This window comes from Xiphophorus maculatus, chromosome 5 (genome assembly GCF_002775205.1).
Source record: "Xiphophorus maculatus strain JP 163 A chromosome 5, X_maculatus-5.0-male, whole genome shotgun sequence".
Taxonomy (NCBI): domain Eukaryota; kingdom Metazoa; phylum Chordata; class Actinopteri; order Cyprinodontiformes; family Poeciliidae; genus Xiphophorus; species Xiphophorus maculatus.
Genome location: NC_036447.1, coordinates 30,079,065 through 30,104,973, shown reverse-complemented (window position 1 = coordinate 30,104,973; position 25,909 = coordinate 30,079,065). Strand labels below are relative to the sequence as shown.

The 25,909-nt window shown below is 42.0% G+C and overlaps 1 protein-coding gene across 7 annotated transcripts in view; it reads right to left on the bottom strand.

The window, feature by feature from the left end:
* Nucleotides 1-1,009: 1,009 nt before the first annotated feature.
* fat1 (FAT atypical cadherin 1) overlaps nucleotides 1,010-25,909 on the bottom strand; it is a 97,473-nt gene continuing 72,573 nt past the window's right edge. For 3 of the 7 annotated variants that reach the window (XM_023333681.1, XM_023333680.1, XM_023333683.1), the window contains 16 exons: nucleotides 22,199-22,585; nucleotides 21,728-21,942; nucleotides 18,822-18,959; nucleotides 18,487-18,630; nucleotides 16,692-16,889; nucleotides 14,990-15,583; nucleotides 14,356-14,578; nucleotides 14,143-14,274; nucleotides 13,114-13,271; nucleotides 12,033-12,501; nucleotides 11,604-11,757; nucleotides 10,158-10,268; nucleotides 9,425-10,068; nucleotides 8,433-8,570; nucleotides 5,454-5,489; nucleotides 1,010-3,799 (listed from right to left, as the gene is read on the bottom strand). In XM_023333681.1, the coding sequence (XP_023189449.1) occupies nucleotides 3,138-3,799; nucleotides 5,454-5,489; nucleotides 8,433-8,570; nucleotides 9,425-10,068; nucleotides 10,158-10,268; nucleotides 11,604-11,757; nucleotides 12,033-12,501; nucleotides 13,114-13,271; nucleotides 14,143-14,274; nucleotides 14,356-14,578; nucleotides 14,990-15,583; nucleotides 16,692-16,889; nucleotides 18,487-18,630; nucleotides 18,822-18,959; nucleotides 21,728-21,942; nucleotides 22,199-22,585 (4,403 nt within the window). In that variant the 3' untranslated portion in view covers nucleotides 1,010-3,137. The other 4 variants (XM_023333682.1, XM_023333684.1, XR_002752766.1 and 1 more) reach the window with 3 other exon arrangements.

Below are 25,909 nucleotides of genomic sequence, written 5' to 3'. Positions count from 1 at the left end.
GTTCTGTCGATCAGGACTCCACGGTGCAACAGCCAACGGAAAACACACAGCGAAGTGTCGGCTGTAACTCTGGACCGAGCCTGGAGGTATCAAGGTCCTGTCATTTTAACCAGGCCCGTGTCTTATTGATACAAGCGGCTGCAGGCAGACAAATGGAAAGAGGACAGAGTTTCTTTCTACCCAACATGTTCACTCAGTGACTGAAGAGCATTTTTCTCTCATCCACTTTGGTTCTGGAGGGATTTTCCGTTAATGTCAAAAAAAAAACAACACAATTTCGCATTAAGCCAGAAACACAATTAGAATCACGCATTAATGTGAAAGACCAAAACAAAATGGTTTCCTTTTGTGAAGTGGAAAGAAAATTATTTATGATTCAAAATATCTCTATCTTGAAACTTTTAACTTCAGATATCCGAACTGATCAACTGGACTACATTTTGTTTCTTTAAAACCCAAAGAGAAATCAACTTCTTTAATGTTCATTTCAAAATGGGAATTTTCTGCTAACTTTGAAATATTAAATTGCAGAATAAGTGTTGGTGTCACTTTGCTAAGTCATTTTAAAAATTGGTGTGTAAATAATAATACATTTATTATTTTATGATGTGTATCTAATTCGACTGAAATAAATATACTGTATATTTCTGTTAAGAAGAATCCCTTTGCTTCTTTAAATTTAGAATAAAAATAGTTTCTTGGAGTTTTGGTGGAGGAATTTCACTGATTATTTATCTACAATAATATCATTTAAAGTAAAAAATTAAATCTGCTGCATGTGTCATCTACTGCAGATAGGATTTGAACTTCCTTTGACCTTTTGACAGAGCCTCAAATAAAAACTAAAATCTGAACTGTCACATTAAGATAAAGTCATTAAAGTGTCTACAATAAATCTATTTTGAACAAAAACCCTGCAGCAGACTTATTACAGCGTTATTACTTCACAAACACATCAAAAAGCCGGTTATGAAAACATCCCAACAATAAAAAGCACACCAGAGAATCATTTGCATTTTTAGGAATAATTTATTGCCAGTAGGAAAGCGTGAGCTTGTGGCAGTACTCAATAAAAACCTTAACAAGACCATAGCGTTGCTCAGACACACAGACACATGAAAAACGCCCCCGGTGCCCATGAATAACTCTGCACTATAAATATATCGGGTCCCATTATCTCGGTGGAAAAATAAACAAGTTTCAGAATCAAAATGTACAAACAGAAGAAGGAGAAAAAAAAGATTATGCAGTCGTTCACTGAAGACCCATTTCTGCAAAGAGCATTTAGACGATAAACTTTTTTACGAGTACACTGTGATCAGAAAAGCCTCGCTTCTCCTTTTTTTTGTTTTGTGAATGAAAGCACAGAATGGCTGATTTCACACCATTTAATCACTTTTTTTCATTGAAAATAAAAGCATAGAATATCTACAAAACCTAGTAAATCTTGAAATCAAAACTGTACACAGATTTACACTGAAAATGAGGATTCGTATAAAAACATCTCGCTTGTCTTTTTTTTTTTGTCTTATTGAAACAAAAATATTGTTGCGATTTTTATTTTCTAGGATGATTTTTCTGTCCTACACTGAAATGTTGATCCTTCAGAAAACTCACCTTATTAGCAAGATAAAGGTTAAACTTAAACGAGACATATTATGCTCCATTTCAGCCTTTTCTTTCTTTTTTTCCCCCTATAGCTCCACTTTGCTCCATTCTAATTTTTTTACACAATTTACAAAAAAAATCCAGTCTTTTTTCCACCCATAAACATTGAGATTTGCTCTTAGTTTCATGTATTTCGGTTTTGTTTTAGTGATTTAATCAGTTAAATCTGTTTTGTAAATGAGCTCCAGCTAAAGCGACAACATCCCCAGAAATGTAAAAGAATAAAACTGCAACAACATGGACTGTAACAGTGACAGTGCAGCAAGATGAAACTTCCAATCGAAATCCTGCAGCTACTCTTCAGAAATGCCCAAGTTCGCAGGTGTTTTGAGGAAACCGAAGAGCCACCAGCTCCCTGTAACACCAGAGGTTTTCCAGGCAGCAACGCTCCACGGTGTGCCTCTCAGTAGTTTTAGTGCATAGAAGGTCATAACATCACTCTGCTCAAATGTTTCTCCAGGCTTGTTAGATGTTGATGCACCGGAGCTGCTAACAGATTCAGACTGAACTGATTTTGCTCACATTAACTGTTTTCATTCTTTTCTTTTTTTTTTTTTATTATTTAAACTTTGATTTACATGAAAGTCCAAGCTGGGGGATTCTATTTCTAGAACAGGAAAGAAAAGCATAATAGGTCTCCTTTAAAGTATTGGTGATGTCATCTTAAAGGGGCAGAGGGAGAAGCAACAAAACGGCTCCTTTTACCTCCTGATATTTTCTCTGGCCTCTCATTCCTCCTCCTGCTCATTCCTGCCTCTGTTTCGTACCAAACAGTTGTCATTTCAGCCCTTTCTGTCCGGCCAACATTCACAGGGCTCTAAATGAAGAGAAACATGTGACATAGCGACCTGCTGTTAACTGTGTGTGTAGGTTTGACGTAGGACAACGTCAGGTAAATGAGGGGCCTTGATGAACCGTAACATTTCAATGAATTTTCGGAAATAACTTTGAGAATCAGCTAGCAACTTCAATTCAATTCAATTCAAAAATACTTTATTGATCCCAAAGAGAAATTAAATAAGATAAGCTATATCGCTTTGGCCCATCGTCAGCTTCGTACCAATCAAAAGCAAACGGCTTCGTACCGACGCTCAAACTACCAGCTTTGTAAGAAAGATGACATCCTAGAATCACCGATCACAAGGAAATCATTTCAAACAATCTCTCTGTTATTTACTGAAATTACATAATCATTTCATTGTCGCAGACTATCAGTAGCTTATGGAGATGAACTTTGAATCATTTGTTGTCAAAGTGGGCCCATAGCGTTCTAAGAAACAACCAAATCCAGAAAGATACAAAACGACGAAGCAGTGAATGAGCAGAACCTCCCAGAATCCCCCAGCAGCCCCTTCCAACTACGATCAGCTCTCTGGTGTGTGTGGTGTTCTCTGGTGTCCACATACTGTGTGTTATTAGTGTGTAGTATGTGTAGCTGTGGGTTCAGGCACTTTTGTTTGGATCCAGTGTCAGACTTCAGTGTGCTGTTGGGAGTTCAGCATCGGGATGGTCAGCTGTTCAAAGTGGCCTTCCTCGCCGCTCTCGTAGTCGCTCATCATGGCCTCCGACTCCTCACAGCACGCCGACATGTCTGAGCAGGAGGCTGTGGAGGCGTACAGAGACATGGATATGTCGTCCAGAGCGGAAGAGTCAAAGTCCCGGCCGCAGCCTAAGGCGTACTCCCCTCTGTAGCCACCATTGCCCACGGTGGAGGCCGGGGTGACGGTGGCGGAAGCGGAGGATGCGCCCTGGCCCTCGGCGTCGCAGCCGCCGTCGCTTGGGTAGGAATGATGCGGCAGGTACTGGTTAAGGCTGTAGAGCTGTGGCCGGGCCGGGCGCCGGCGTCCAGAGCTTCCCGAGCCGGGCTTCTCCAGCTCTCTGTTCAGGGAGCGCAGCGTGTCGCCGTACTCCGGCAGAGGCGGCGGCGGGAGGTCGTCGTTTACAGGGAAGTCCTCCGGCGGTGGAGGGAAGTCGCTCTCGATGTCAAAGCCGCCGGGGTAGTAGTCGGTGTCCATGGCGCTCGGATCGTTGTACTGAGGAGCGGGAGACTCCACCACCTCGTAATGCGGAAACTCCTGGATTCCAGGAAGCTGAACACTTGGCATCCAATCAGATGTGTCCCAGTGATATCCTGTCGGATAAAGAGAGGCCGCAGCACAAACACAGAGATTAGGCCTCTGCAGTGGAGACGTCAGACATGTTCATGTTAAAAATCAAAGTCATGCTGGAGCTGCCGCTGTGTGAAGACAAAGAGGTTCTACATCCTACAGACATTTGTCACATTCTGCCATGTTCAGGTTATAAAAAGCTGGTTTTAGTAGAACATGGAGCTTCTGGGTCACACCGGTTATTAACGTGTTACAGAGGCAAATAAATAGCATAGATGCACCAACCCAATATCAATATCCTAACAAAAATTCTAGATTGAGTATCAGTGGCAGATCTATTCAGTCTAATTCTAATCTTTGAGTTCTGAATGACATCATGCTTTATAATTTATTCGACATCGTATTTAGAATTCCTAATTGCACTTTCTGAACCATTTGAAATAAGTTTAATTTTGCATGTTTGACCAACGAACTCAGCCTGTTGTTTTCTTTTCCCGTTTTAGTTTCTCTATTATTTATTTTCCATTGGTTGTTTTACTCCTAATTGAACTGACTGAACAAATTAAAGTTATATTTACATGTTTGACCAAACTTGTGAAGCCGTTGGTGTATTTAAATGTGATGTAATGGTGCGGAGTTAGAAAATATAGTTTTAATTCTGTACATTTATGAACTGACAGGTTTTAAGTCAGTTCAGTGTCGTTTCTCTGTATCAGATCGGTATCAGCCGATATTAAACCTCAGATATCTGTATCGGTATCGGACGTTAAAAAGTTGATTGGTGCATCCCTCATAAATAGCAATATTTTTAAAAATTTTACAACGAATGAGTTTAGATTATATTTATTTACAGCTATTTATCAGTTCATTCATGAGTTCATTTTCTGGATTTTTGTTTTGAGTGCAAATCAATGACATAATGTGATACAGTTAGAAGTTAGACAGACAAACAGTGGGTTTTATAAAACAGTGCTAATGTTCTCTCAAACGTTCAATTGGAGCATTTGAAAACATTTCTATTATGACTGCATTATACGAGGAAAACGTGATCATGTTATGCATTTATTGATTGATGAATATTTGTGTTGAAGAAATTGGCCAGTTTTTTTTAATAAAGTAAATGTCCAACTCAGAATTCATAAAAGAAGCTGTTTTATGAATTACAATCCTGAGTGGGAGTCGATATGCTGTGCAGCCAAAGACAATAATTAAGACTTTTTTTTTTGTCATGTTTGTCAACATGACTACAGCATTTCAAACTTTTACTATCTATTCCAAAATTGGAATCTTGAAACAAAAATATTACAATACTTGCGGCAATAAACCCACAGTAGATTAAAATCACACTTTGGAATGATTATCTGTTTAATGCAGATCTGTTTGTTTTAATATAATAATCCCTTTAATACTAATAGTAGAATATAAAAATTTAAGATTTTGGAAATATTAAAATAAAATGAAAACAGACACAAACACAAGTGGGAATACATCCGGTTAGGCGCTGAGTAATCAACACGTCACGGCCTCAAACCATGCGAGGTGGCGCTTTAGAAGATGTCACCTTCACCTCACAGCGAACACCTTCTCACTTCAGATTTGAGAGTTAGTGGTAAAGCGTTTCAGGATGGGATCAGGAGCAACAGAGACCACCAGACAAACAAACGTGTAAAAAGTCACCTCTTGGGTTCTTGAGATCATGAGCCAAAAAAGACTCTTTATGTGAGGCAGGAGGGGGAGAGAGAGAAACAACAGGTCACGTTAAAACCTCAACAATATGCTGAGAATAACAACAAAACAGAGGAGGGGGCGGAATGAGACGCAAATAAAAAAATGCATAGCAGCTTTGTCATTTTCTTACACATCAGGGGGTGTGTGATATTCCTTTTGTAATTTCTACACACACAGTTTTGGTCAGAAGATTTTATATTCAGCCATCACTGCCATAAATATCTGATTCATTTTGGGCTCAGAATGATTCACCTACATGATTCGTCTAGTAGTTCATTTCTAATAACACAGCAAACAAGAAAAAAAAAACAAGAATTGGGAAAACAACTTTCAATTCTTTGTTGATTTTCTTTGATTCAGCTTATAAGCTATGGGCTCAAATATATACATACAGCCTCCTAATATCATGATGAGTCACAGACACCACACAGGTTTAGAAACACCAGTTTGATTCTGCTGAGTTTTTTCAGCACAAGATGCTAAACATTGAGTTTTTATCTAAGTTTGGGTTAAATGGTGGAAACCTGGAGACAACATGGAGTTTCAACAGGAGAATAATAACAAAAATAATGTGTAAGAATGTATTTTACTTTATGGTTAGAGATACAGTTTTTATCGCCCCATCGCCCCACCCACCCACTCATCCAGTAATGATGCCCATAAAACATTTTATGAAGGCTACAAACGTTTTCCTTTGACAATTTAGACAAACTTTGACCATCCTGCTAAGAACCCTGGTCAGTTAACCAACAACCTTGTGGATAGCTAAAAAAATGTGTGTGGTTGATGTACAAGTTGCTAAGCAACCATTAACCATTAAAAATATCATGTTTTGAATTTGAGTCTGTATGTATAGATTTGACTCTGTACGGATTAGGAAAAAAAACCTTTAAAAATTCACTTTTCTTCCAACAGCTGTTTTTGAAAAGCGACTGAAGAATTTAAGTGAATCACCAAATTCCACAAATTACCATCACATTCCTGCCCAAAACGATCTCAATCCAAACACGAGGAGGTCAGAGTTTGACGAGGGCCGTTTGTGTAAGACAATGACAGAGTCTCAACCTGCACTGGACACCAAAACACAGAGGGACAACAGCACTGGTGGACACAGGCCAGAAGAGTACCTTCTCCTTCCACAGTGTCAACAACAGAATTGACAAGGTGGATTACTGTCACAATGGAGGCTTGTGAGAGGCAGAGGGGGGGTGGGGGGGGAGAGTGGATCAAAGAGACCTGACATTAGTAAAAATGAAAGCCTTGTTCATTTATCAAAAAAGCAAAAAACCAAGCAAGCACAGATGGAATGTGGTCGGAGTGATGGCAGCACACACCGGGGTCCTGGTCGCTCTTCACACACGTTTAGTCTTTGGAGCATCAGCACTGAGTCTGAGGGGGTTATGGCTGGGGATGAGACCGTGTAAGAGGGGAACACTGTAGCGAGGGTGATGAGGGGGTTTCGGCGGGGGAGGTCAGGTTCTGTTTGTGCAACATAACACACAGCTACTATATACTGAGAACCAGAGGGAGCCACTCACAGTACAGATGGAAGAATCAGGGAAATTCCCCAGAGATCTGAACATAAACAGTTTTTTCTGTCAGATTTGGATATGTTCTGATTTTTGAAGGTGTGGATGAACGATATGATGATGGACTGACCTTCATCATCTACAGGTGCATCTCAGCAAATAAAATACCATCAAAAAGTTAATTTATTCAGTAATTTCATTGGGAAAACTGAAACTTGTGTTAAGTATAGCAAAGAAATATAGTTCAAGCCTTTTACTTTGTCTTGCTAGTTGTGATGATGACTGTGTTTCCATTACCAACCTGTTCAAAACTGTAAAAAAAATAATAATAATTTCACAATCCTCTGAACACTACAGCTATCCCTGTGCTACATTTTATCCTTCCACTAAACTTTCCATTCATATGTTTGCCAACTTCTGTTGGAAAAAGCTTTTGGGGCTTTGTCACTGCTGAATCACTGTCAAGTCAGCCATTTTCCCATTGATTATGTAGGACAAAATATGGACTCAAAATATCAATTCTGTTTAAAAGTATGTATTTTTTAGATGTTTTCCGTAATATTGAAATTGTACAAGAAAATAAATTTGTGGGTTTTACTCATCAGCAAAGAAAATCAAAAGTATGTGCTTAAAATAAACCACTATGTGATAAATAGAGATAAGTTTGACAATTTGAATGGTATTATTTAAAAGCAAATACTATTAGATGATATTCTGATTGACTGAGATGAACCTGTAGGTGAAAACGAGAAAAATTAAATGAAAAGATGGGAGAACGTAAGAGAAATAAGAGTACCCTGGTAAAATACTCTTTGATGTTAAACATCCACTTGTCTCTAAATTCACCAAAAAAGAAGAACAGAAAGAAACAGAAAAAGACAAAATAAATTATATGTAGGAAGAAATGTCAAATCAAAGGAAGCGATGAGCAACTTTGAAACAACCGTCTTCTTTCTGAGATAAAGTCACAAAGTGAGAACAAAGAGCCGGGTTCTAAATGGTTTCTATGTTTTCCAATCAGTAATCTCAGCAGAACTGATCAGACGGGGGACTTGTGATTCTTCCGTCTGTACGGACAGTGACTGAGGACTTACAGGCCGGACCCCCTGCTTAAAACCTGGTTCTGGATCTGTGGACCGATTTGATCCATATGGGAGCTGAAGCCCCGCAGCGAAAAGGAACAGAAAAAAAACAAAAGTCATGTGACCCCACAGCCACTACCGGGTCATTTATTCAGCACATGCAAAAAAAAAAAAAATTAAAAATTAAAAATTCTCTAAGTGTTAGCTGTAAATTTACCAGGCATCACACAAAACAGGAATAAACTCGTTGCAGAACGCCTGAATGTTAAAAATGTAGAGCTGTCAGGTTAGCGAGTGCTGAACTGACGGCGGCGTACCGTTGTCGTCACATGACTCTGACTGGAAGGAGCTGAGTGAGTGGACCTCAGACATGCTGCCTCTGGTGTTGTACAGATGACAGGCGCTCTCCTCCACTGGCTTCTTGGTCAGGCAGGGATCCAAGTCCACCACTTTAGCTGCAGAGAAGCAAATCAACCAATCATTGGAACACACAAGGCATGTTTTTACTCAGATAGATAAATATAATAAATACTCAATTCAGGTTGGGCATCACCGCTTTCCTCTAAGGCTGTCAAACGATGAATACATTTAATCTGATGAACAACAGGGTTGCTGTGAATTAATTCCGATTAAATACTTGCTAACATGAATAAACTTAGTTTATTTATTTACAAATCGTTTTATTAGGGCTGTCAGTTGTTTTCTCATGACTTTGATGCTTTGTTTTTACGATTGTTCATGTTTTTTATTTGTTCGTAACAGTTTAGTGTTGCTTAAGTCATGAATAGCTGAATGTAAAAAGATATTTTGCTACACTGTTTTGTCTACAACAGTAAAATAATTTTGGGTTTCTTCCTGTGTTCAGCGATGTCAATCAAAATATCAAATGTGGCGCTGCTCATTCCCCCTCTTCCTATCCAGCAGCTAAAATAATCTGTTGTGAATGCTAGGCTAGTCAGAATTGCCGCTGATGACGGCGAATAAAACAGTTTTCCTGTAAAGGTTGTTTTTCATTAGCACAATTAGCAGTGCATGCACATGGTTGATTGGCAGCGCTAAGCCCCTCCTCCTGGCTCTGATTGGCTGTTTCCAACTGGGAGCTGTGCATTTCTCCATACAGTAAAGATAGCTGAAGGAGGAGATTGATCTTTTCACAAATAACATACTGTCAAAACATACTGACAGCTTTAACAAATATGTGAAAAATATATTTTTTTATTAAAGTTACAATGTGTTAATTTTGACAGCCCTACTTTCCACACAATGTAATAAGTTAGATTTAACAGCAGCCAGAGGGAAGCGGACTTACTGTCGTAGTCATAGTCCCAGTTGGGTTTCTGTATGGAGTCGCTGTCTGACACAGAGTTGGATGGAGGAGGCGGGGGCAGGTTGGGCGCCACGCTGCACACCGCCACGGTTTTCCGGTGTCCGTGAACAGAATCCGGGTTGAAAGTGGTGAACTCTGGGTGCTCTGGGATGGTGGAGCCTTCGAACGAGTTCCTGTCCAAGTTGTTCCGCGAGTCGCTGGGAATGCTGGGAGTGTAGGAGATGGGGCGCACGGGGACCTGAGGGGGGATGTCAGAGTAGATGTTCTTGTTGAGCTTGGAGTCGAAGTACGGCCTCTGGAGGAAGGAGTGAGGCACGCCGGAGCCGCCGGGGTGCTTGTCGGCGCCGCCCGTCTTCGACTTGCTGCGGCACGCTCTCTTGCGGATGATGATGAAGAGGAGGACCAGAATGAAGATGCTGAACACGAAGACCACGATGCCGATCACCTCCTCCAGGCCGATGTTCCAGGGGGTGGAGACGAACTGATTCTGCACCTCCTCCAGGAGATCACACTTCTGCCCGCGGAAACCCAGAGAGCAGTTGCACTTAAAGGAGCCGTACGTGTTCTGGCACTGGCCTCCGTTGGCACACGGGTTCTTGATGCACTCATCGACGTCGCTCAGGCACCTTGGACAGAACAGAGGGGGACTCAGTGAGGTTCTGATGCAAAGCGTCGAGCTGATCCAGATGGAGAATTTGAGTCCAAACAGACATACCTGTCTCCCTGGAAACCAGCTACACACTCGCACACCGGACCATCCAGGCTGTCGATACACGTCCCGCTGTTTTTACAGGGGTTGTCTCTGCAGTACGGCCCCAACTGGCACCTGAGGAAAATGAGGATGGAGAGGAGCTTCTCTTCTGAGATGTGTTGACAGAAATCATTTTGTGATCTACAACTCTGAAGAACGCATTATAATGTGCTTTGTTGGTGACTTTCTAACATCACAACAAAAAACTTTTGTATTGTATTTTATTTGCATTAGATGTGATAGAGCAACATAAGGATGTAGGTTATTGTGAAATGGAAAAACAAATAACATGTACTTTTTATTCTCAAATATGAAAAATGTGTATTTGTCAAACTCTTTTACTCTGACTCTCCTAAATAAAACCTAGTACAATCAGCTACCTTTAAATAATCACATCCAGTCTGACTGAGCTTGAACTATTTGGCAAAGCAGAAGGGATTAAAGATCTCTAGATGATCTTAACCCCATAAGACCCAGTGTCGTAATATTACATCTCTATTTAAAAAATAGACAAGTTGACTTTTCTTCTTGCTTTTTTATTCAAAATTAAGAGATTGAACCCTATTGTTGAGTCTTGGAATGCTATTGGATAGGAAATGCACATAAGGTCAAAAAAACATACCACAACTGGAGAAACCCTGACTGAGCAGGATCTCTGTGATTACTGAACCAGAATAACCAACAAGTAGAAATTTTGGGGTGATCATTATAATGTCTAAAATATGTATGTGTATATAATTTATGTGCAACACTTTCACAAAATGCTAAATATTTAATATTACATTTTTAATGTTATATTTTTGGAAAGCTTTACTCAAACAAAAACAAAACAAAAATCTCAAAGCCGAATAGTTTCATCTCCAGGGGACTTGCACAAAACCATCTAAAAAGTGGAATTTTTTTTCAGGTTTTTCTATGTCCAGGTTTTGCAACAATAAAAGAGTTTAAAATAATAAAAAACTACATTTTTCAGAAAATTATTTGCAAAGCATCTTGACCTATATGTGTTTATCCTCCTGTTTTATAATGAAATACTATTTCTATTAAACTGACACATCAAATCCCAGTACGTGTAAAGTAACAAATGTAACCAACAAGCTTATGGAAGGGTATAGTGGATGGTTCCTAAGCAACCATTAATCATTAGTAGTGGACCTTCATGTTTTGAATTTGAGACTATATGTATAGACATGGCTGTTTTTGGATAAGAAAAATAAACAAATTCACTTTTGCATCTAGTGGCTGTTTTTCAAAAGTTACTGTAGTATTTCAATCAAATGAATCACTAAAATCCTCAAATTAACACAACATTCCTTCCCCCAAAACATTTTATCTACACATGAGAGAAACGGTTTTTGTACATTAAAAATCACACATGGAAGCTGGGCTGATTTATTAGCAACACATTACCTCTGTCCGGAGTACTGGCCTCGGCACTGGCAGTAGAAGTCGTCGGCGCGGGGAACGCAGGTGCCGCCGTACAGGCAGGGGTTGGAGGTGCAGGGGCTTATTGCAAGCTCACACTGGGAGCCCATGAAGGAGGAAGGACACTTGCAGAAGTATCCTGTGGAGTTCAGGCAGAAGAAGGCTAATGAGGACGAGGCACTGAGCGTAACACTCTTGCAATCAGAATTCTGATGAGGAATGGGATTTTTGTCCTTTAATTATGCAGATGTTTCGTGTAAATCTGAACAAATTTAGCATATTTCTTAAAAAAAAGAAAAAAACCTGCAGATGAGACTGCCTTGATATATCTCTTCTGTATATAATTTATGATTCTTCTGGTTTAGGGTCGATATGAATCGGTGCAAATGATCAAAGGAGCAGAGAAAGACTCACCTCCGTTGGCCAAAGAGACGCAGCTCCCTCCGTTGGTGCAGGGGTTGCTGGAGCAACTCTCCTCAGGTGCGAGGGCGCAGCCCGGGGCCACGTCCACCATGTCCTCCAGCACGGCCTGGACCCGCCGCGCCCTGCTGTTGAGCGGCAACTCCAGGCCGTTCAGCGCCATGGCCTCCATGCAGCCACGCAGCCCGTTGGTGACGGGCAGGCTGCGGCCCAGACGCTGCGAGGAGTGCTGACGGACATGTCCGCCGAAATAAATGTTGTTGTCGAGGTTGAGCGTGCGCAGGGTGCCTGGAGCCGTGCCCGAGGCGGCGTGCACCTGGTCCAGCACCAGCTTGGCGTAATTACCGTCCACCTCCAGGGAGACAGAGTGCCACTCCCCGTCGTTAACCTGGGCGCTGTGGACCGACACCAGGCCGGGGCCGCTGCCGCAGTCAAATTTGTACTGCAGGCGTCCGTTTACGATCTGTTCCAAGAGACGAAACGCTGCTGAGTTCCAGAGTCGGAACAAAGTCTGAATGTGCAGGAAATGTCAGCAGGCCAATCATGTAACCTGGTCTCAGCTCGCAAAACTGTTGTTCGCAGTTTTGAGGAAAACACTCATTTTCATACAGCCGGAAAACTGTCTAATCCTAGCGTCTAAATGAATAAAGCTTCTTTTAGACACTAAAGGAAGCTTTATTCATTGATAAACTTTGACTTTTGTACAAACAACTAAAATATGAAAACAATTGGTGTTAAAATCCTTAGATGGCAGCCTGAAACTTGAACGCCTCTTTGTCTGGTATGCAGAGCGCTCCTCCAGACAGACTGAAAGGGAATGTGTGTAAAACTCCTGTCTGCTTCCCTTCAGTACTAAAATAGCTTGCGTTAGTTTTTTTTCCTACCAGCTAGCCACATTCCCATAGTCAGGCGTGTGAATGGAGCTTTTAAATGCCCTTTTGAACCCTTCAGGCCTTGTACACAGACAGAATGGGCTCAGAGAAAGGGCGAGGTCTGTTTCCTTATGCGGCTCTTTAAATGTGGAGGACAAAGGTTCAAATCCGAAGATGCGGCTACATAATGAGTTTGAACACACCTCAAGGATGCTGTAGTCTGTCCCTTTCGCGTACATGACAGTGGCGTGGCTGGAGAAGGTCCGGAGCCTCAGAGACAACTTCATCAGCTCCTTGTTGTCGTTCTCCATCAGACGGTACTTCACATAACCATTTCCACTGAAGGTCAGTGAGTGGCCATCTGAGACAAAAACAAAAAATAAAATAATTTACTGAGAACAGCAAGAGCAGCAAAGCACTACAAAACCAACACATGCAGCTCAGGAGATGAGATAAAACGACACGGGGTTCAGGAGTGAAGACCTGACCAACAGCTACCAAAAAAGGAACCTCCTTTTGAGTTTTGCACAGAAAAAATTTCAGAAAGCCAAATAGCCTTGTACTTTAGCATCAATAGTAACCATGGAGCCGATAGTTTACTTTAGCACTGTTAGCATCTAACATTTAGCTTGTCATGATATTTTTACAGTGTTGACGACATGTTTATATTTTGTCTCTCAGCATCTACTGAGTACCTAAAATGTTCTCACACAAACAATTACAAACAAGTACAGACATTTTTTTTCTAGATGCAGAGAGAAATCAGCCGGCCAATGAAATTGGACAATTTTCAGCGTATTAGGCGAGTGGCACCACCGGCTCATACTGTCTACTAAATCTAATTCCATTACAAATGTGTGCACAATTTTGCAATTATGGTGTTTTCATAAGAAATGCAATTAAAATTGCACATGAAAAAAATTGTTCACACAATAAGTCATTAAAAACATGCCGTGCCATCATCCTCCTACCACTTCCTGTCGTCTTCCTCCTCTTTCCTCCTCTGCCTGACAGTGATCAACAACATCTGTTGTTGATCATGTGAATTGTGTGATGTGAAAAAATTAAATAAAATTTCCATTGCATGATTACAATTAGCTAATTTATTTTTGGAAACGCTATTTGCACAGTTATCAGGTCAGCTAATGCACTGCAACTTTATAATGGTTTTAACTCCAGAGATGGTGGTTCATGTAGAAAAGGTTTTAATATAAAAAAAGAAAAGTTCCTACCGGAACATTTGCCCTTTTTGGCCTCCGGACACACACAGCTGTAGACGGTGTCTCTGGGGTCAGCCACGCAGTCCATCCCCTCTGGACAGGGGCCGTTCTCACACAGGTTGTTCAGGACAGGACACTTTCCGCCTAAATGCCACGACACATCGCGGTTATCAACAAGAGAGTTAATGGAAACACCCAATGTGTGTGTTTATGTGATCAAAGTACCGTCACACTGGCACGTGGCCGTCCTCACGTGCCGCGGCGTGACAAAGCTGAGGCGGGCGGTGCTGTATGTGGACATGGCGGTTTTATCCAGGGAGATGACCTCGTCGCAGAAGTGCAGTGGGCAATCCAGACCCACACACAGCTTCTGAACCACACGCACGATGCGGACCCCGATCATGTCCTCGATCATAGCCGCAGAGGAGTTAAGCTTGCGGAAGACAACCTGATGAAAATTCAGCAGGAAATGACTCCGTCAAAGGGATTAGTGTGACCGGAGTGTCCAAAGTCAATCCTCAATGGCCGGTGTTCTGCATGTTTCAGTTCTCTCCCTGACTCACCACACATGATTCAAATGATGGTTCATTTGACAGACTTCTGCTAAAGGCTTTACATACTGAGGTTGTAGTTGGAGCATTTGAATCAGCCGTGTTGGAGGAGAGACACATTGAAAACTGTCAGGACACCGGCCCTCCAGGATATACAAAAAAGTCGATTTTACATAATAGTAAAAAAATAGGTTGCCTAAAAATCATAATTTAGACCGTTGATTTTAAAATGATGCAAAGTTAATAAAACCTCATGAGTGAAAAATAACAAACACCCTTTTGAAACTTCCTATTCTGGCTGGTCTTACCTCCTGGGACTGGTAGGGGCTCCCAGATCTCTCCAGAGTCAGCAAGACGTCCAGATCCCCTTGCTCCGGCTGAAGGCTCACCAACTGGACCTCGCTCCTGCGGACCCCGGCGATGTTCCTGAGCGCCCGCTGAAAATTCCTCCAGTAGTCCCCGATGAACTCCTCTGGGGCGATGCTTCCGAAGCGCACCGCGATGGAGTTGTCCAAGGCCTGACGAGTCGCTTGGCGAATTTGCACATTGACGTCCGCCGGCGTTGTGAAGCGTCCATCGGTCACCGTCACATTCAGAGGGTACTGGCCCACGTCGAGCGGCCGCAGGGCGATGATTTTGCCATCCGAGGCCGACACCGAAAACAAGGCTCCGCTCTCGTCTGCTGGCGTGGAAGCGGGAGCAGCGAGGCTGTAGGTGAGGGTGTCGTAGATGTCCTGGTCAGTGGCGTGGATCTTTCCCAACACGCCCCCGGGGTACTCATCACCAGCAACAGAGACAAAAATGTCCAGCGGAAGTACGGCAGGGGGATAAACGCTCTCTTCGATGATTCGCACGCTGACGAAGGCGGTGGAGGACAGCTGGGGCTTGCCACTGTCGGACACCTGCACAGGAGAGGAGGACGGTGAGGCATTACCTGCCTTCCAACACCAGAGGGCAATCAAACTCTTCCACTGCTGCCTCAGTCCCTCGGCTAACAGCATCCACACATTGCAAATGCACCAGATACAGAGAGCCAACAAAACATTAACGAGATCAAACATCTTAACAACCACACTTTCACGGGATTTAGCTGTTGGTTCTGCAGGAAAACAACCAACAGCAATGACTCAAATCAGAGCTTGAGTCTTGTGTGCACAACAACATCACACTTTTCATGTCCCATCTGCCCACACATTTCTCCTCTGTTCCCTTCCACCGAGGTGACACGCGACAGAGCCGATCAAAGCTGCTCTCTGTCCTATTTAGTCATCTATAAGGTGCTCTGCAGCAGCTGTGGACTTTCATAGACTTTTAAAATACTTCTGTTAGTCTATAAATCACTCAACATCTTAGCACCACAATGTATTAAAGATCTGCTGTTGTATCAACCTTCCAAACCTCTCAGGTCTTCTTTTTCTGGTGATGCAGCATTCAGCTTCTATGCACCAAAGATCTGGAGCAAACTTCCAGAAAACTGCAAAACAGCCGAAATGCTGAGTTCCTTTAAATCAAGACTAAAAATCCACCTATTTAGTATTGTTTTGGAGTCATAATTAATAAAACATTGACCAACATATTAGCAGTGCAATGATAATTTTAACAATAACTCGTGACAAAATGCAATATTGGTTATTGGCTTTCACAACTGTTGATGTGTTTTTGATGGTTTTATGTTTCAATGTAAGTGATGTAAAGCACTTTGAACTGCCTTGTTGCTGAAATATTCTATAAAAAGAAACTTGATTAATTGATTGATGTCTACTTCTATTCAAATCACATCACATCAAATTTGATTTTACTTCTATTCAGCTTCTCCGGTAAAGTTACTCTCGGTGCAGCAAGCTCTCAGTAAAATACTTCAGGGGGTTTTAGGTGAGTGAGCAGACTGCTTGGAGAAGCAATTGAAGGCAGGAGGGAAAAGAATGTGGATAAACAGAAATCTGCTGAAGCTCGAAAGTTTAAGTCGATGCAAACCGCCGACCCTCGTCTCACCTCGGCTCTGCGACTCACCTGCGCTTGAAGTAAGTAGTGCTCTTTAGTTTTCCTGCTCAGCACCCCCGTGGTCACCAGCGCTCCCTGCTGGTTGATGCGGAAAACGCCGCCCTCGTTCCCCTCCACGATGGCGAAGGTGAAAGGTGGGCCGTTGTGTGAAGCGTCTCGATCGCTCACTGCTAGCTGAAGAATGCTTGTGCCTTTTGGTCGATTCTCCTGAGAGTCACAAGACATGTGATGAGAAGACGTGCTTTGCTTGAAGTCACTGACTTCTGAAATGCATCAATGAAATGCATCAATGCTCCTTCACTCCTTTGTGGACTGAAGGAGCGTCGCTGAGCTGGACAAAAGGCCATTTGAAACTGATCCCCCCTCCACGGAATATAGGTGCATCTCAGTCAATCGGAATGATAATGGAAATCAAGACCAGATCAATGAAAACTCTGTGTTCTTTTAAAAATAGTTTGTGAGTAATGGAAATGACATGTGAATAACAGAACTTAGCTTGAAACATCCGGCTTCTGAAAGGCTCTGCTTTAATGCTGACCTTTTTATAGTTTTTCCAACTGGACAAAAGAAGAGCTACCCCCATGATTCTTTATGTTTCTAAAGTTTCTGTTGGCTCTGACTGATCAGACAGTAAAAGTTAAAAGAACAGCATGAGTTTGAAAAGAAAGTGTTCTCCTTTTTTTGCCTGAGTAATGTTCACATCTGACATCTATTGAATCTTTGGCAACCCATTACATTCATTCTGCAGAGCTAAAAAAAAAAAGCTATCGATCTTCCTGTGGGCGTGTACAGTATGCATAGCTCTGGATTTTCCCCCTCATAGTTGATTTAAGAAAATTTACTGCAATGCTTTGATCAAACCCTAATGGGCCATAAAACGCAGGCAGCAAAGAGGTGAAGCAATGTTCAGATCTGATGCTCTGCAGCAAGCTGGCATGTGTTTTGTCCACTGATTACATAAATAAATGAGTTACAAATTCAATCCAGTATAAAGTAAATATCCTACAATTCTTTGGAAACCCTGACAGTCAAAAATCATCTCATTTATATTAAATTAGCTCATAATTAATTTTTGTGTCATACCTGATGTTCCTCATTCCACCACCAGGGGTTCAAATACATTTTTGGAAGAAATTCTGGGATAGACTTTTAGTGTGTTCTAGTCGTTTTCATGATGTGTGTTTGGCCAAAGGCTGCATGGATTTATGGATGTAGGATTGACATGTAGGAGCTTTGGATGTTCACTTTCATAATTATAGATATAGTTATCAGTTAATGGCATGCTCCACTAGTTTAGCGTTTTCATCCTTCTCACAAAGGTCTAAACTTGCTGAGTTCATTCATCAGTTAACTTTAGTGCATCAGTCGCTTTACTATCCTTCCTAAATGCTGAGGGAAGAAAGCATTCTCTCTTCTACTGAGCTTCCGCCAATCTATTGATGAAGCTCCCTTTAATGTTTCTTATCCTCCCCCCCTTCCTCTAATAAGCCATCCCCTCTCATCTTTCCACCTTGTAGATTTCCCTCTCCTTCACTCCCTCCATCCCTGATCTGTGTTCCTGTGCTTTAAGATTCAACCTCTGTCTTTCAATCCCCCTGCTTCTCCCTTCTTCCTACCTTTGTTCTTCCTCCATCCTCCTCCTCCTTGATATTCTGCTCGCAAAGCCTTCCGTTATTTCTTTCTCCTAATCTCTCTCCGTGTCCGCTGCAATCCCTCCTGCAGCCCCTCGTCTCTTTCTCCCTCTCCATCTATCTTTTACACTCTAATCAGCAATCTGCACTGACCCCCCCTCACCCCTTCTCACCTGGATGATGAGGCTGTAGTTGGCCTGGGAGAAAAGGGGTGGGTTATCATTGACGTCTGAGATGTCAATGTTGATTATGGCGCTGCTGGAGAGAGGGGGCACCCCGTTGTCCACGGCGACCACCTTCAGAGTGTACCCAGACATCTGGGAGAAACACAGAGCAGGAGTTACTGTACATGAACAAAAACGCTCTTCTAAGCAATAATGCAAATCACTAAACAAGCCTCCCTATTAAGTCGGCATGAGTCTGATTGGATTTCGCATTCACTGCAATTAGTTCCTCAATGGATTACATTGCATGAGAACAGCCAGGAAGTATCGGCTGCTCCACTTACTCTCTCTCTGTCCAGCTGGCGAGCGACTTTAAGCTCCCCCCGCAGCGGCTCCATGGTGAACGGGCTACCTTGGTTGCCGTCCACAATGGAGTAGCGGATGTGATTGTGGGACGGTCCATCAGAATCCTCGGCCATCACCTTTCAGTCAAAGAGAATTCCACAAAGAATCAATTAACAACATATATACGTGTGTATATATATATATATATATATATATATATATATATATATATATATATATATATATATATATATATATATATAACGCTGCAAAAAATAAAGAAATCTGCAACTGAAAATTCTCATTTCTTAGCAGACCGTTTTTCATTTACCATAGTACTTTAAAGCTGCAGTTTGTAACTTTAAGAGAAAATATGTTTTTTATATACTTTTTAATCTGTCACTATGTCCCGACAATATAATATAAGACAGATAATCTGTGAAACGATCAATCTCCTCCTCTTCCCTGATCTACTGTTGCCTTCTGAAGAAATGCACCACTTCCAGTCAAAAACAACCAGTCAGAGCAAGGAGGAGGGCCTTAGCGCTGTCAATAATCTCATGTACTCGCTGCTAAATGTGCTAATGGCAGAGAAAAAACTCACAGCTACAGCAATACCATTAATCCACCATGATCGGTTAGCATGCTAGCTAGCCTTAGCATTCATGATTGGCTCTGATATCATCAAGAAGCTGGAGCATAGCAGAGAGAAAAGGGGATGAACAGCGCCACCTATAGGGTGACTGACAGCGCTAAGACCCTCCTCCTGCCTCTGATTGGTTGCTTCTTGAGTTTTTTCACAGATTATCTCTCACATCACATTGTCAGCACATACTGAGAGTTTTGACAAAAGTGCAAATAAATATGTTTTGTAAAAGCTCCATACTGCAGCTTTAATGAGGGGAAAATATTTGTTAACTGATGTAAAAAATCTGCGACAGGCTGGCGACCTGTCCAGGGCGTACCCCGCTTCTCGCCCGAAACGTTTGCTGGAGATAGGCACCAGCCCCCGTCTTGATCCCAGTTGGGACAAGGGTGTTAGAAAATGGATGGATGGATCATGTAAAAAATGTAGAGTTTTAAAATAACAGGACCTTATTTGATTACTAAAGTACTTTGAAATATTTGTCTCAAACTGATGTTAGCATCAGTAGGTAGTAGTAGTTGAATCAGTATTCACCTGTTGTTCCTAACACGGTTTATTTATGGCCGTAAAATACCAAAAATACGTTTGTTTTTTTTTTGCTTTCACTTGAGTTGTACAAGATAAATGGCTCATCATATCGTATGTGGAAAACGTTGCAGAATTATTCATCAAGCTGTCTCTTTATCAAGCTGCCGTTATTTTTTCTTACATCAAAAATCATTGCATTTTAACAGGGGTATATTTTTGAGAGCCAATACAAAATTTATTTAGCTATGCAGCTTTACACACACACCCACACACCCCCACCCACACACACACGCCCACACAACAAATCCTACAACACTGAAAACCTCAATAAATGTCAAATACAAAAAAAGGATCCCTGGGGAAATTAGCACACAGAGGATTTACAGGTATGAGACAATGGCTTGCATTAAAATCTAATTTTCTGACGGTTCATTTATATTCAGGTACCTTATATGTACAGATAAAGGGCTGGGAGTGGGGATCATTTTCAAACAGAGGGAAGACAGAAATCAATAGGGAGTTAAAATGAGACGGACTAAAGGTTACAAATACCTTGAGTTGAATAGCAGGCCTAATGAGTCACATGCGTTCACGTTCTCCGGCTTTAGTATGTGTGTGAGATATTGAATCAGAATGTGGCGTTGCAGTGAGCATGAAGAGCAGTGGTCCTAATTTAGCTGCTCCACCAGATGGTGGTTTGCCACAGGTGCAGATATGTGATAGTGCATTCAGCGAATAATGGACGGAGAGGAGACGGGCCGTGAGCGAGGAAATGAAGCACAGAGGGAGAAGGTGAATGAACTGACACATCTGGCTGGAGGGAAATCAGGAGTGATGAAAAATGTCAAACCCTTCACATGGTTTTGGAGTGATTATGGGTAACCACAGCAAAAAAAATAAAAATAAAAAAAGTCATCTGCTCTGTACAAGCTAAGCATATCTCAGGAAGAACATGTATCCTTACTAGTGCTGTCAGTCGATTAAAGAATTTAATCAATTAATCACACTCTGCTGCTGTGATTAATCACAATTAATCACCATGCCTAACTTTATTAGCATAAAATGTAAATATAGGAAACTCGCTCTACTACACATGCATTGAAGCATAGCAAACTTGTTCAGGGGACAATTGACAGACAAGTTTATATATTACTTTCCAGTACTTGAGTTCACCACCCCTTTCTGATGCAGCCCTGAGCAAATGCCCATATCGAACATTTTTTGCATGTTTTTTCTTTTTAAAGTTTGCATGCTTGGTTTCATTGTCTCAAACCAAGCATGTCTGAAGATTCTCAGCTTTTCAGGTTTTTATATGAAGGAAGGTTAAAATGATGTCATGTTGTTTTAAACATGAATTTATTAAAGTCGCTTTTCTGTTCATTTTCTATGAAATTAAAGCAATGAGGCGACAGATGATTATCATCTGGCGTAATTCAAGCATGTGAAACTTCAAGCTCGTACATGTAGATGTGAACACGAGTGCTAGAGACGAAACATAAGAAAGTCAAAAAAATTTTAACTTTTGTAGCTGTCAGTTATCGCAGAAAACTTTCGCCTTTCGATCCACGTGTGTCGAATGCATAACGAACTGCTGTTAATTAGTCAACCCTCTTTCGGAGAGAAGCTTTTAGGTCTAAATAGGTAGTTTCACTAATCTACATTATGTAATATCAGCGAGTTAATATCTTCAGATTAATTGCATTCGTTAACGTTGACACCTCTAGTCCTTACTGTTAATACGGCCTTCCCGAGCTCGGCGTCCTCGCTGATGACTGTAGTGTAGACGTCCTGGCTGAAGATGGGTTTGTTGTCGTTGACATCGGTAAGGTTGATGTTTACAGTAGCGATGTCGCTGAGGGGAGGGGAGCCTCCATCTGTGGCCTCCACGGTGATATAGTATTCATGAGACGCCTCATAGTCCAAAGCTTCGATCACAAATACATCGCCTGCAAGGCAAGAGGAAGTGGAGCTTAAATAACAGAATAAAAGTTTACAAATCATTACAAATCATCAATTACAAAAGAATTTTTAAAAATCCATGGCTAGAAAGCACTACAATCAAAATAACATTTGGAAAGTCAACTAACTTTGGAAACTAAAAAAAAAAACCCAGTAAATTTAATAAAATTTCACCTGATAAAACACAAAAATCAAGCGGAAAACTTCAGATTACATAAAAGTAAAACCAGCTTGGTCACGTACCGGCATGAGGGTCCACACTGAACCTGCCATGTTCGTTCCCGCTGATGATGCTGTAGGAAATCTCCCCGTTAGCGTCGGCGTCGCGACTAGCCGCCTGCACTCGGACCACCTGGGTGCCCACCGCCACGTCCTCGGACAGGTTGGCCGTGTACTCCCGGTGCTCGAACACCGGCGGGTTGTCGTTGATGTCCAGCACCGAGACCACCACCTCGCACAGCGAGGAGTGACGTGGAGAGCCCCGGTCGCTGGCACGGGCCTTCAGCTCGTACACCGACTGCACTTCGCGGTCCAGGGGGCGCTCCAGGGTGATCACGCCGCTTTGCTCGTCAATGGAGAAGAAACCATCAGCAGAGTCGGCCAGGGAGTAGACGATGTCACCGTTATGACCTAGAATGACCAAAAAAACCCAGAATTGTTCATGACACTTCAACAATCACTCTTTTAATTCATCAAATGACAAAGTTCAGTTTACAGTTAGTTTGAGAGTCTGGTTGTTTAATTATAACTGTAAAGTGTGGGAAGTAGAACCACAATTTTATGCAATTGCAGCTGTAATTTCAAGTCTTTTGCCTCTACATGCCTGGGAAAAACCAGCCCCTTGTTCTACGCTTCGCCTTGTGCGGAGGGCCTGAACGCTCGGCTGCTGAGAAGAGATTCAACAAATGTGGACTCCGTTGAAAGTTTTATATGACTGGATCTGATTTCACCCAATTGCTGTCACTCGGAGGTGACATATGTGATGCGCCAGCTCGGTGGTGAAGGAAGCTACGCTACGAGGCTTACTGGAAATTGATTGCGTTGTTGACAACCATCCCTCACCAAAAAGAGAGAAGGGCCCAGTTGAACGACATCTTGGCAAACAAATGAATGTCCTAAGAATTCGTCTTGATCCGACTTTAACTGCTCAATGTTTAGAAGAGTGGCCGACACAAACCGAATGTCTTCATTCACTTCCTCCGCTGTCATTATCAAACTACAAGTACAGGCAGAATACAATTCCAAAAGTTGTGTAATCGTTCACAACTCCTGTTGCTGATTGGCCCAGTTGAAAATCACCATAAGAAATCAAGGTCAGTGGGAAAAATCCCAGATGGAGCACTGAAGAGAGATTAGAATCGAATAGAATTGCGGAGGAAGGAAATGGCCAGGCTAGCTTCACACATTCATAGATAGAAATTTGTGCCAAATCTATAATGACAAAGTTTATCCTTAGTCAGATTAGATAAAGATTATCTGTGAGGTTTTTTTTAGTTCTGGCATGTATTTTCTGTCGTACATTTTTTTTTGGGGGGGGGGGTTGTTTCTTTACCTTCACAGAATGCTGGTCTGTCACATCAAATCCCATATAAAATACATTCCACCATGTGGTTGTAAAATGCCTAAATGTGCAACGTTCAAACAGTACAAATACTTTGGTGTAAATGATCCATGGTTCACTGTGAGCGCTGGTGCTAACCGCCTGATCTGCCACGTTCTCATAACTCATGTCCTCCCACAAGTGTGATGTACCCGGAAACAAGACAGAGACTGATCACGATAATAATCATAATGCTTTCCTGCAGGTGGTCCCCATTTGGAATCTGCTATTATAGTCCCATTTATCAGGTGAGTGCCCTCCATCCTGTCTAGATCTCATTATCACGCTGGAGAGATGACCGTAGGGAACCCCGCTTATATAGATCCTCATCACTTTCATCCGGTCGGAACGTTTAGAAGACAATTGCTTGATGATACTTAGGAGAATTGTTTAGAGTTATATCTGCCTATATTGTCTTATATGGTTACTTGTAATGACGCTCGTCTTGGTCCCTTGGCAGAAATGCTGAAAATGAATCTGAGCTGGAAACATTTGGTTAATTAAGCTGTTACTTTATACGCAGGAAATGAAAAGGCTGCTGTCTCTTCACTTTTAATGAATTAAGAATAAAATTGTTTATTATATGAAATCTTATTGATGTCGAGCTGGGTTTGTTCTCTAAGGGTGTTTTAACACCCGACAGTTCAGTAGACTCGGTTCGATTCAGTACCAAAATTGCAACATTTGTTCCATTTTCAGTCGGTGTGGTTCTCTTTCACACTGCACTGTCAAATGAACCAAACCCATTGAGCAAGCTGTTCCCACCTTCACCTGTGGAGGCACTGCACCAAGAACTACTGAGGGAAACAACACAAAAACCTCTGAAGAAGACATAAGGTCAGATTTGAGCAGTTTTAGGATTTTTGTTTTTCTGTCTTTGGTAAAAGACCATGAGCTATTTCTCCCACAGCACCAGACACACATGTTTATTTTGGTTGTATTTACCCAGAATGCCCGGCGCTATGGTTCTCTTGCTGCTATTGGAGCAGTCTCCGGTCACTGCATAGCATAACATTCTGGGCGATGTAGGCAGAGGAAAAACTCTGCCTACTGAGGTGTTTAGCTCAGCTTTCAAGCTGAGCTAAACAAGGTGAGTGGGATTAACTAACTCACTCTTCGGTTACCTAGCAACAATTTAACTTGCCAAGCGGCAGTTTCAGGTTTTGCCGCCGTGCCTCATAACTTCTTAAAAAAAAACAAAAAAAAACAGATTGGAGGGAAAACAGTGGATAAAAGAGGAGAGATATTTAAAATAAAGAACACAAATCTATAATTAACGATATTGATTGACATGAAACGCTTATATCATGATACGTTTTTCAGCCATGTTATTCATTCATTTTAGGCAGGGCCAGCTCTTTGAAGACATCTTAAAGTTTGACTGCAGTGAGCTTCTGAAGATCTCTGACAAAGTAACAAAGGGGGATGAAGCACAAAACGTTCAAATTCCTCCAAAATGGTGAAATTCTAGAAGCGGAATGAGCGAAATAAGATTGCAGAGCAGCGCCGGGGGCCAAGAGATACACTCAGACCCAGGTGGTGAGATAAAGGACAAAGCAGAATCAGAGAATTTAGAAGTTTATCACGGATCAAGGGCACCAGTCTGCTTCTGTGTCTCTGTCTGGTTCATAATCATTCTGCACTGATAAGTGCTGCCTCTCAGAGATTGTAACGGGAGGTTGAACTGGGGGAGCAAACTATGTGGGCGAGGAACCGACATCATAGAGAGATCACAGAGGCTGTGGCACACAGCGAGCAGCGCCAAGAATGAATCCACTCTAAAATATGCAGAAAGTATGGAGGATAATGCAATATTTTCCTCTGAGGAGGAGGGTTACATTAGATTTTAAATTTTGATGCTTGGCTGGAAAGACAACTGATTGAAGGCTGTGGTAACTGGGTCAAACCTACTGATTTTCTTTGGCTCTGAAAGTGGATCTGAGCCAAATATGCAATGCTTCATGCTCGCAGCTAAATATGAAACACTGCAGACAAAAACAAAAAAACAAAACCATTCCTTTAAATATACAAGCATCTACGAGCTGCTGAATCCCATCCACGCCTGCACCAAGTAACTAATAATTACTGCTACTGGCTAACTGTCGGGGTGCATGTCGCTCTCGCCGCCCTTTCGAAAACTGCTCTCGCCCTTGATACGTAAAATCCAAAACACATTTCTGCAAGCCAAGCCTGCGCAACGAGAAGTCTTAATGCCAGCTTTGTGTACACCATTTATCATTTGTCTCTAAGGGGCCCCATTTGAGGCGTGTTATTCACTCTGTCAGCAGCGCCGCTCCCCCCAAAAAACGGGGGGAAAGAAAATAGAACGAGGCAGACAGAGTTGATTCTCTGTC